At 43.8% G+C, this 12,672-nt stretch overlaps 1 protein-coding gene across 10 annotated transcripts in view; it reads right to left on the bottom strand.

Annotated features, from left to right (window-relative positions):
* Positions 1–12,672, bottom strand: part of CDC42BPA (CDC42 binding protein kinase alpha) — a 199,160-nt gene that overhangs the window by 86,036 nt on the left and 100,452 nt on the right. For all 10 annotated transcript variants that reach the window (XR_009450251.1, XM_059677595.1, XM_059677601.1 and 7 more), the window contains exons 9-10: positions 10,854–10,933; positions 8,120–8,286 (exon numbers count right to left, since the gene is read on the bottom strand). Coding sequence is in view for 9 of the 10 variants with exons in the window: in XM_059677595.1 (XP_059533578.1) it covers positions 8,120–8,286; positions 10,854–10,933 (247 nt within the window). In the remaining variant the exon portion in view is untranslated. The remainder of the gene's footprint in view (positions 1–8,119; positions 8,287–10,853; positions 10,934–12,672) is intronic.

The following is a 12,672-nucleotide window of genomic DNA, read 5'->3' as shown; positions in this document are numbered from 1 at the left end:
AAGAACTTACCAAGCATGGGGAAAAGAACTCGACATGCAAGTCCACAAAGCTGATAGAATACTTTACTATCTCAATACAAAAAGACCTTCGAGCCTGGCCGGCCAGCATGGCTCAGTGGTTGAGCATCAACCTATGAAGCAGGTCACAGTTCGATTCCCGGTCAGGGCACAGGCCTGGGTTGCCAGCTCGTTCCCCAATGGGGGGCATGCAGGAGGCAGCCAATCAATGATTCTCTCTCATCACTGATGTTTCTATCTCTCTCCCCCTCTCCCTTCCTCTCTGAAATCAATAAAAATATAAAATTTAAAAAAAACCTTTAACACACATTAAATAAATTATCAAAGTCAATGACAAAGACCTAATTTTAAGGACAACTAGGGGGGAAAACAAAGAAACTACAAAGGAACCCCATTAGGCTATCAGCAGATTTCTCAGAGGAAATTCTACAGTTCAGGAGAAGGTGGAATCACATACTCAAAGTACTGAAAGGTAAAAACTGCCAGCCAGGAATACTCTATCTACATTAAGGAGAAATAACGGCTTTCCCAGAGAAACAAACGCTGAGTGAGTTCACTGCCAGATCTGCCTTACAAGAAATGCTGAAATGGCCTCTTCAAGCTAAAATGAGAAGATTAAGGTGACAGACAGTCAGAAGTAGAAAACGAACTCTATTTTAGATTAGTGTTAAACACTTAATTATAGCAAATGCTGAAGGAAAAAAGCATTGAAAATTAACTATAGCTACTACTATTTGGTAACAAATTCGCACCAAAGAGAAATAATTTGTGACATCAAAAATATAAAAAGGGAGGAGTAAAAGGACAGAACCTTTGTAGGTGAATGAAGATAAAAAGGACTATTTTATCTATGAGATGTTTTATGTAAACCTCATGGTAATCACAAAGCAAAACTATAGAGCATAGACACAAAACAAAAAAGGGGGTGAGGGGAGAACGAGCATATCACCATGGAAACCCATCAACTTACAAAGGTGAACAGAAACAGATGGAAAGAGGGGGGAATGGAGATTCAAAATCACCAGAAGGAAAAAGGATAAAATAATAGTAGTAAGTCCTTACATATCAATAATCACCATGAATGTGAATGGACTGAACTCACCAGAGTGGCTGGCTGGACTAGAAAACAAGACCCAACTAGATGCGGCCGGCAGGAGACTCATTTCAGCCTTAAAGGCACATAGAGGTGCAACGGGCAAGGATAAAAGATGAAGCATGATATGGAATCACCTACATGTACATCCATGAACAGATGGATAAGATGTGGTACACACATGTGATGGGATATTATTCAGCCACGAGAAAGGAAGGTATCCTGTCATCTGCAACAACATGGCTGGACCACGAGGACATTATGCTAAGCTGAGATAAGTCAGACTGAGAAAGTAAAGGACTGTATGATGTCACTTTTATGTGAATTTAAAAAGGTCACACTCAAAAAGAATAGGGTAGAGTAGCGGTTACTAGGGTGTGGGGATGGAGGGATAAGATTGATGGTGTTTAAGGATACAAACTTGCAACGAGTAGTTGCTGGGAGCCGGTCCATCCTTGCTGTTTCAAGGGACCTGGCATATATGGCATACGGTTCTTAATATGTTTGCTCACCTTCTTGGCGCTGTGTTTTAACCAAGGTCACCTCTCCGAGAAAGGTTGAATCCCCAGGTAGGGATTTTCCCCTGAAGTTAGGGAGGGAATAAAACCCCTCAACTAAGTGCCAGGCGGGTAATTAATCACTTTAACTACGAACAATCATGCTTAAGCTACATAATCTTTACTCCCTGGAATGGAGATAAGAAACGCCCTAACCTTTGGAATAGAGATTGACAGGATTAAAATGAACTGGTATAAATACAGATGTAACAAGACAGCAAGACACAGGGCTTGGAAGACAGGACCAAGAGAGACAGAGCCTAGGCACAGAACCTACACAGAAAGTTCTCTAGAGACAGAAGAACTTCGCTGGCGAGAGCATGCCGGAGGATCCTGGACAGGGACTGGCCTCGGAGCCTGGAGGCGGAGCCTGGCGAGAGAGCATGCCAGGGGATCCTGGACTGAACCTGACTGCGGAGATTGGCAGGAGAGCCTGACTAGAACCTGGTGACTGAACCTGACTGGCGAACCTGGACAGAACCTCTCTGGAGATCCTAAGCAGAACCTCTCTGGAGATCGAGACCAGAACTTGGCTGGAGATCCTGGCTAGGCTGCTGATCAACTGAACACTGTCTCTGTGTCATTCCTTCTTCGCCAACTCCGTCCACACCTTTGGGGACCCCTGGACCTGCTGGGGCTGGACCCCGGCAAGTAGTAAAGAAGCCACAGAGAGCTAATGCAGGGTATTAATAATATAGTACTGCATTTTTATACTATAAGTATGTAATATGATTGAGGTGCTACGTATCACAACAGAAATCATATTATAATAACTAAATGTACCAAGTTAACACTATACACCTTAAATTTATTCAATGTTATAGGTCAAATATATTTAATAAAAAAATAAAAACTAACTTGCATGAAAAGGGAGAGTAATTTACATGCAGCAACATGTTGAAAAAAGAAAAAATTGTCTGTTTTATTGATGTCTACAGAGTCTCTCTCTACTGGGCCTCCAAAGCATAAAAGCAAAAGTTTATTATTGTAAAACTTTCTCTTTTAATAGCTACAAGTTTCTTGACTATTGCTGGAAGCCGTTCCATCCTTGCTGCTTGACACAGTCGCTGCAGGGAAGAAACATCTGCACAGCATATGTTTTAAGGGACCTGGCGTATATGGCATACTGTTCTTAATATGTTTGCTCCCCTTCTTAGTGCTATGTGTTTTAACCAAGGTCACCTCTCTGAGAAAGGTTGTTTCCCCAGGTGGAGATTTTCCCCTGGAGTTAGGAATTAACAGGACTAAGGAAGGGAATAAATCAGTAAAACCCCTTAACTAAGTGCCAGGCGGGTAGTTAATCACCTTAACTACGAATAATCATGCTTAAGCTACATAATCTTTACTTAGGATAATCTCCTTCAGTTACTTCCTTGTAGCTTAACAGAACAGTAGTGACCTTGGAATGGAGATAACAAATGCCCTAACCTTTGGAATAGAATGGATAGGATTAAAATCAAATGGTATAAATACAGATGTAACAGAAGAATAGAGAGAGAACCTGGCTATGCTGATCAACTGAACGCTGTCTCCGTGTCATTCCTTCTTCACCAACTCCGTCCACACCTTAGGGAACCCCTGGACCTGCTGGGGCTGGACCCCAACAGACTATTTATATACACACTGTTTCATTTGATGTCACGAAACGAATTAAATAGAATACATTGCAGGTTACATCCTGTATGTTGGAGAAAATAAAGCAGCAAAGCGGGTGAGTGAGTGCTGGGAATGAAGGGAGATTCCATTTTCAATAGAATGGTCAGGAAAGAACTCACTGGGAGGTAGCATTCAAGTAGAGCCTGCAGGAGGTAAGGGGATGAATCACATGTGTTCATGTGCACACCATAGGAAGAACACTGACAGCAGGACAAGAGGTGGGGATGTGCCTAGTTCGTGGAGAGAAGAGCCAGGAGCCCAGGGTGGCCAGAATAGAAAGAACAAAGGAGAGAGGAGGAAGGGATGCAGCCAGAAAGGGGAGTACCAGCTGGATGGTATGTGAAATGAGTTTGAGAGAGAGCAAGGAAGGAAGAGTTAGGAAGCTATTGCAGGAATACAAGTGAGAGCTGACGATGATTTGAAACAGGTGGCAACACCACAGGGCGTGGCCAGCAGATTCCAGGCTGACTATAGTGGCAAAGCTGCCCTGCTCTGCTGACGGGTCAGACATGAGGTGTGAGAGTGAGAGGGTTAAAGGTAACTCTAAGGCTTTAGTTCAGAACAACTCAAATCATGGAGGATTCTGGAGGATTCTAACATTTAGTGTCAAAGAGTGAAGGAGAGAGACATCAGCAAATGAGACTGAGAATAACTAGCTTTTAAGAAAAAGACAACCAGGAGATTAAAGTGCCCCACAAGCCAAAAGCAGAAAGAGCTATTCGGAGGGGGGAGTGGTCAAGAGGGTGAAACGCTGATGGGTGACACGATGACCACTGGGAAATGATTGCTGGCTTTTGCAACACAGGGCAGGACAATGGGCTAAGGAAAAAGTAGGACTACTGGGCAGGATTAAGACTCAATTTGAGATCAGTGTTCATGAATGTGAAGTAGTCAGCATGTTGTGTGTTTTAAGTAAACTACCTTCAGCGCAGTTAGAGTGTATGTAACAGGACTGGAGTTCTACCACAGGCATCTGACAAACTAAAAGAGGGCAATAGACTTGAGGGTATAAGGAAGGGAATGATGACAGATGACACAGCATGAGAACTGAGGGCAGAAGAGGAGCCGTGGCGGAGGGACAGATTGTAGGTGACAGGGGGACTTATAATCTGATAGACAAAGCACCCAAATTAACCTGAAAAAGAATCATATTATATTAAATCTTAGAACATGTATACCTATCTGAATATGGGGTTAAGTTTTCTTAAGTTTCCTTTTCAAGGCCTGTGTGAAGGGACTGAGGTGGTGACTCAGCTGTGAATCCAGCGAGTGGAACCAATAAGCAGGGTCAGACCGACCCATCAGGAGTCAAAACATCATCCCATCAACATCATCTCATTGAAGGACAACAGCTGACGTCTGCGGACCTACAAGGCTGCCCGTAGCTGCATTCCGTCCCCGCCTCCCCCTAAGCCCCTTCCCCTTTATAGTCCTGTCCCCTGCACCTGCTGTAAGACAGGATCTGAATGCTTGTAAGCGCCCTGTCTCCTTGGGTGGCTGCCTTCTCGATAAACGCCTATATGATCCAACCCTGCCTTTGGTATTGGGCACAGTGACAGGCAGCCCAGCCCCACCAGGGTTTTCCAGATAACACAGGTGATGGTGGAAGTAAAGGAATATTGGAGTGAAGTCACCAGAGGGAGTTCACTAGAAAATTACAAGCAAGAGATTATGTGAGGTTTGCTTGAAGTAGAAATTAATAAAGAATTTTCGATGCGGTAATCTCAAGATACCCTGCTATCATGAGAAGGAGTGGAGGAGGTACAGTTGGAAGACAAAATCATCGAAGGTAAGGAACTGAGACCAAGAAGTAAGAATATTAAAAGCTTCACCAACGTGCATCTGATTTTTCTTTGTTAATCCTCACCTGAGGATATTTTTTCCATTGCTTCTCAGAGAGTGAAAGGAGGTTGGGGAAGAGAGAGAGAGAGAGAGAGAGAGAGAGAGAGAGAGAGAGAGAGAGAGAGAGAGAGAAACATCAACGTGAAAGAGTCACATCAACTGGTTGCTTCCTGCATGCACCCTGGCAGGGGCAGGGAGCGAACCTGCAACTTAGGTACGAGGCCTTGACCAGGAATAGAACCCTTCAGTCGCTGCACTGACGCTCTAACTCAGGGGTCCTCAAACTATGGCCCGCGGGCCACATGCAAATACAAATATTGTATTTGTTCCCGTTTTGTTTTTTTACTTCAAAATAAGATATGTGCAGTGTGCATAGGAATTTGTTCATTGTTGTTTTTTTTTAAACTATAGTCTGGCCCTCCAATGGAGAAGACAGAACCTAGCGAGAGAACATGGCAAAAGATCCTGGACTGAACCTGACTACAGAAATTGGCAAGAGAACCTGACTAGAACCTGGTGACTGAACCTGGCTGGAGAACCTGGACAGAACCTGGCTGGAGAACCTAGCGAGGGAACATGGCTACAGAACCTGGCTGGAGAACCTGGAGAACCTAGCAAGAGAACATGGATACAGAACCTGGCTGGAGATCCTAAGCAGAACCTCTCTGGAGATCCAGACCAGAACTTGGCTGGAGACCCTGGCTAGAGATCCTGGCTAGGCTGCTGATCAACTGAACGCTGTCTCTGTGTCCTTCCTTCTTCGCCGACTCTGTCCACACCTTTGGGGACCCCTGGACCTGCTGGGGTTGGACCCCGGCATCTGGCGCCCGAACAGGGACCCCTAGGTAAGCGCCCCACACTCGGGACGGATCGGACTCCACCGTAGGAAGAGGGACGGATCGGACTCCACCGTAGGAAGAGGGTGGATAGTCTTCGCCGACTCCGTCCACACCTTTGGGAACCCCTGGAACAGGATTCCCTTAGGTAAGCCCCCCCATTGAGAACCTCCACACTCGGGACGGATAGGACTCCACCAGGGTGCTGCAAACCCCCCTATAGAGGATAAGTAGGGTAAGAAGGTGGATAGTGCAGAACTTAGATTGAGAAGATGTGCCATACTGAGTCCAAAGAAAGAAGACTCTGTATTGATCTTTAGATTAAGAAGATGTGCCATACTGAGTCTAAAGAAATAAGAACCTGTATTGATCTTTTAACTCATATGCTTGCTAGCAGAGGAATTAAGGTTACTCCCAGTCAGACAGAACGTTTTATACGAAAAGTATGTCCATGCTTTTCTGAGGAAGGAAAGGTAAATGTAAAGGCATGGGAGGAGGTAAGCCCAAGGAGCCTTATCCTTAACCCCACTGCAGCCTTTCCACCCGGGGAAAGTGCAGGATTGGCAAGCTCTCCCTGGGGTGATAGATCAGGACTCAGGTAATAGCGGAAAGCGCCAATCCTACTCTTAAAATGGATACAAGAGAGCATTTCAGGTTTTTCTTTTTAATGCCTGCTTTTAAAAAATTAAAAAAGGGGGAATTTGCCGGGAGCCGGTCCATCCTTGCTGTTTCAAGGGACCTGGCATATATAGCATACTGTTCTTAATATGTTTCCTCCCCTTAGCGCTGTATGTTTTAACCAAGGTCACCTCTCCGAGAAAGGTTGTTTCCCCAGGTAGGGATTTTTCCCTGAAGTTAGGGAGGGAATAAAACCCCTCAACTAAGTGCCAGGCGGGTAATTAATCACTTTAACTACGAACAATCCTGCTTAAGCTACATAATCTTTACTCCCTGGAATGGAGATAAGAAACGCCCTAACCTTTGGAATAGAGATTGATAGGATTGGAATCAACTGGTATAAATACAGATGTAACAAGACAGAACTTAGAACACAGAACTTAGGAGACAGAGCTTAGAAGACAGAACCAAGAGAGACAGAACCTAGGCACAGAACCTACACAGAACGTTCCCTAGAGACAGAAGAACTTCGCTGGAGAGAACATGGCAAAAGATCCTGGACAGAAACTGGCCTCAGAACCTAGAGACAGAACCTAGCGAGAGAACATGGCAAAAGATCCTGGACTGAACCTGACTACAGAAATTGGCAAGAGAACCTGACTAGAACCTGGTGACTGAACCTGGCTGGAGAACCTGGACAGAACCTGGCTGGAGAACCTAGCGAGGGAACATGGCTACAGAACCTGGCTGGAGAACCTGGAGAACCTAGCAAGAGAACATGGATACAGAACCTGGCTGGAGATCCTAAGCAGAACCTCTCTGGAGATCCAGACCAGAACTTGGCTGGAGACCCTGGCTAGAGATCCTGGCTAGGCTGCTGATCAACTGAACGCTATCTCCGTGTCATTCCTTCTTCGCCGACTCCGTCTACGGCTTTGGGAACCCCTGGACCTGCTGGGGTTGGACCCCAGCAAACTAGCCCCCTGTTTAAAAAGTTTGAGGACCCCCTGCTCTAACTACTGAACCACACCAGTCAGAGCACCAAGGTGCATTTTAAAATCATCAAATATTACACACTACTCATGTTGTACAGAATGACAGTTTGCTAAGAGCTAGAACTTTTAAAGGCCGAGGAAATAGAATAGGAAAAGCAATATAACATGTTTTACTAGGATGAGAAGGGTTTCTTTTTTCCTAGTAGTCCCATTTTCCTCTCCCCAGAGACATTTACTCCCACACATTTTTATAGTGTGTGTGTGTGTGTACGTGTGTGTACGTGTGTGTATACATGTACATACATACACCTGTGGAAACAAATGCCATTTTGTTTACTCTTAATTTTGTGCCTTTACATAAATATTATACTGTATTCTCCATAAATTTCAACAACTTAATGAAAAAACTTTTTTCAAGATAAAACCACCACTTATAATGAACAGTTTCTAACACTGTGAGTCCACCTCAAAAAAGGAAAAATGTTATCTTTAAAATACATTTACCTTGAAGCTTTCTACTAAGTTCAAGCTTTTCCTGTTCAAGGCGTTTAATCCTTCTTTCATAAGCTTCGGTGGCTAAGTTGTTGTCTAGAGTCCTCTGAACATTAGCATCAAGATCCAGAGAAGTGGGAGCAGCTGTCACTCTTAAACAGCTCCGATCAGAAAGAACACTGGAGAAAAGACAACAAGGTGGGTTCACACTGAACAACAACTCGATAACCTTGTGAAACATGGATTTGAACATCTAGTTACAGTTAGCCATCTAGAATGACCGTAAAACACTTTTTTTTTCAAAATCAGCATAAACAACTTTTTAGAAGCATTTTTTAAAAATGAAAACTTAAATTGCCCAAATTACCCTGTATTTCTTTTAATAAACAAAAGATTATAAAATGACGTTTGCTGAAGGGTTATTGGTAGCTTGAAACGATGTAACCATCAAGGTGAATTACTAGTCAAAAGCACCAGCAATGGCCCTTTCACTGGAACTGGGAATTCAAAGGTGAAATGCTTTCCTTAATGCAATGCAATTAGAAAAAAACCTATCTGAAGTCCTGGACACTCCGCAGTGAGCAAAACAAAACTTGCCCAATGTGGAGCTTATATTCCAGTGACAAAAATAAACGGATAAATAAGTAAAATATTCAGTACATTAGATAATGTTAAATGCTAAGGAGAAAACGAGAGCAGGAAGGGAAGAAATGAAGGTTTGAGCGGGAGAAAATAAAAATGTAGGTAAAGTGGTCAGGAAAGTTATCACTCAGAAAGTAACTCTGAGTAAAGTTCACAGAGAGAGAGGGGGACTCTAGGAATATCGGGAGAAGTGTTCCAGCTCCGTGGAATAGAAGTGCAAAAGCCCTGAAACAAGAGGCTGGCTGGCATGTTCCTGGGCCAGGAAGGAGACCTGTGTGGCTGGAGTGGAATGAGCAAGGGGAATAGTAGTAGTAGACACAATCAGGTAAGATCTGGAGTTAAGAAATAAAGTAACCAGAGGTGGGGACAGTCCTAAAGGGGGGAATGACATGTTCTGACTTAACTTTTAGCAGGACCACTCAGACAGGTTCAGAGAAAATAAGAATCCAAGTTGTGAACATTTGAAGTAGATGGTTAAGAGATTTTAAATAGAAGAGAGGAAAGAGGTCTCAGGCTGGAGGTACACAGTAAGAGCACCATTAAGTACCTGAGAGAGCACCCGAGTATCAGTGGAAAGATCCAAAGATGAAGCTATGGGACAAGGGGGCAGCAGATGTGGGGCTGAGAGGGTGTGGCCAGAAAGGTAAGGACAAATCAGGCAAGTGCCCTGGAAGCTAAGAGAAGAGTGTGTTTTAATGGGAAGGAAACATGACAAATAAGATGAGACTGAGCAACTAAGACCAAGAAATTATCATTAGCCCGGCTGGTATGGCTCCGTGGTTGAGCTTCAAACCCTGACCAAGAGGTCCTGGTTCGATTCCCGGTCAAGGCACATGCCCGGGTTGCAGGCTCAATCCCCTAGTGGAGAGCGTGGAGGAGGCAGCTGATCAATGACGTTTCTCTCTCTATCCTCCCTTCCTCTCTCTCTAAAAATCAATAAAAACATATTTCTTTTTAAAAAAAGAAATGATCATTAAATTTAGCAACATGGAGGTCAGAGGTGACATCAACAAAAGCAGCTTGCAAAGTTGACTGGGGTGGTGTCAGAAAGAATAGAATGAGAAAAAAAAATCGCAAAATATAGACAACAGCTGGAAGTAATTCTGCTATAACGTGGAGCTGAGAAATGGTTAGTCGCAGGGTAAAGACAGTGGTATGAAGAGACGTTACACTCTGCTTTAAGATGGGAGAGAAAGCCTGCATGTCTATGGGCTCATGTGAATGCTCTGATTATGCCAATGACACAGAAAGGGAAAAACTTTTAACAGCAAGCAAGAGGGGACGGAGGGACTCAGAGTCCAGGCCTGGAAAGAAGAAGATAAGGGTCCAGAGGTCTGCAGGTGGTAAATGTGATGGGAGCTACGGAAGTTATCTACTCTTCGTCAAAGAGAAGAGAGATCGCCAGCTGAGAGTGCGGACAGAGGTTTTAGAGGAACGTCTGCAATGTGAAACAGACACCGAAGAGAGTGGAAGGGGGGCTACACTAGGGTAACACAGCACAGGTGCCATGCAGTAAGAAGGGAGGTGGCCATACAGCTGGAGGTTGGTAATCATGACCTTAAAGTGAGACCAGAAAGAATGGTCACAGATACTTTTCTAGACACTGAACTGCACAGGTACAGGCAGTAATAATGAGTGTCAACTTAGCAAAACTAGCGTAACAAAGTGAGATAGTTAAGGAATTGAGGGAGCACTTATAAGGAGTGATGATAATTATTGTCCTTGAAATGTAAACTGGGTAAGGAGTAAAAAGAAGATACGAGTGGAATGAGGGTCAGTGCAAAGATGGCTAGGATTAATGAGTTGAAAGTGCTGATTCTTGACACCTAGAGAAAATTTATTCAATAGCAAGGGGAATCCTCTAATTCCTGCCCCATTGTTAACAGTTAGATTTCTGGGCTAACTGTTCTATTCTTTCTCCTCCAAAATGAGTTATGATTCTTCTATGTTCTTTTCCTTTTGAAATATTTAACTTATTCCAGCAGTAGCTTCACCATTTTTAAATTTTTTGATTTACAAAGTTGTTTTATACATTATCAATTTTTAAACAATTCATTTTAATTTGCTTTAAATTGTCCAAATTATGTTAACTTTTCAAACTTACCAGCTACTAGTATAGGTAAAACCAACAAATGGCAGGTGGTGGCCAGAAAATGCAGTATGTGTTGGTGGGGGCATCGTTTCCTACAGGAGATAAAAACTTCTGGTGAGAAATGAATAACTATGACCTGTAGGTTGGATGATAAATATTAACTGTCAATAGGCAATATGTGACTGTTCAATTTAGAAACACTGAAAAGTTTGGAACAGATATTTAGGTGACATAATATTTAGACCATAAACACTGCTATTGTAAAATTCTAATAAAATGAAAATAAAGTCTGATATTGAATACAGTCATTTTTCATGAGGTCCATATTTGCAAATTTGCCTGGTCACTAAAATTTATCTGTAACCCCATCAATATTCGCAGCACTTTGGCACAGCGGTCTCCAACCCTTCGGACCTCATGGACCACCGGCGTCTGTGGACCACCAGCTGGCGACCGCGGCTTTAGCAGACAGGTACAGAGCAAGGGAAAGTCCAGGCTTCCCTACACACACGTTCCCAGCTGGAACTGAACAAGGGATGCTCGCCTTCTACTTCACCCATCAGACTGTAAACAAGTGTTCTTTGCAGGGTCTCAGTGCACCATGCTTGTCACATTTTTGTGCCTTTTATGGGTGCTTTTGCTGTTAAGCTGGCCCCCAAGCATAGTACTCAAGTGCCGTCTTTTGTTCCTAAACAAGAAGGCTGTGTGAGGAGTCTCACCAAAAAATGTGTTAGATAAGCTTCATTCAGGCATGAGTTACAGAGCTGTTGGCTGTGAGTCCAGTGTTAATTAACCAACAATATCTACTAAATATTAAGGTATCTTGAAACAGGAACACACATAAAACAAGGTTATGTATTTATCGGTTGACGAAAATGTCGACCACAGGCTCACAGGAACCTAACCCTACCTTCCCCTAGGGGCAATGGCTCAACATTCATTATTAGAGTGTGTACAGCAACTTTACTGAACATAACTACTAAGTAATCAGAATTGATTTAATTAGGAATGACTCACAATTTCTGTTAGCAGTAAATATAGTTCCTGTAATAAAACACTGATGAGGAAAAGTCTATTTAATTCTTCTGTTGTGAGGCTGAGAAAGGCAAGTATAAGAGAGGTTCTTTTTTGTTACTGAATTTATTGAGGTGACACTGGTTAATAAAGTTATATAGGCTTCAGGTGTACAATTCTATAATACATCCTCTGTATATTGTGTTGTGTGCTCACTACCCCAAGTCAAGTCTCCTATCACCGCTGATCCCCCCATTACCTCCTTACCCCCCTTTCCACCTCTGATAATGACCATATTATTGTCTGAAGTGTTTTGTGTTTATTATTATTACTAGAGGCCCAGTGCACAAAATTCATGCACTGGGGGGGGGTGTGTGTGTGTGTGTGTGTGGTGTGTGTGTGTGTGTGTGGTGGGGGTGGAGGTGTCCCTCAGCCCAGCCTGTACCCTCTCCAATCCAGGACCCCTCGGGGGATGTTTAGGATCGGGCCTAAACCGGCAGTCGGACATCCCTCTCACAATCCGGGACTGCTGGCTCCCAACTGCTCGCCTGCCTGCCTGCCTGCCTGCCCCTAACCGGTTCTGCCTGCCAGCCTGATCACCCCCAACTGCCCTCTCCTGCCATCTTGTGGCTATGGGCACCACCATCTTTGAGGGCGGGGCAGTCAATTAGCATATTCCCTCCTTATTTGTGACTGTGTGGGGGTCAATGAGCATATTCCCTCTTTATTAGATAGGATTCCCTTCACCTTTTCACCCAGCTCCCCAGTATTCCCCCACCCCCAACAGCTGTCAGTCTGCTCTCTGTATCTATGAGTT

The sequence above is a fragment of the Myotis daubentonii genome, chromosome 20 (assembly GCF_963259705.1).
Source record: "Myotis daubentonii chromosome 20, mMyoDau2.1, whole genome shotgun sequence".
NCBI lineage: Eukaryota > Metazoa > Chordata > Mammalia > Chiroptera > Vespertilionidae > Myotis > Myotis daubentonii.
Note: the sequence above shows the minus strand (reverse complement) of the source record. Positions and strands in the feature narration are given on the sequence as shown.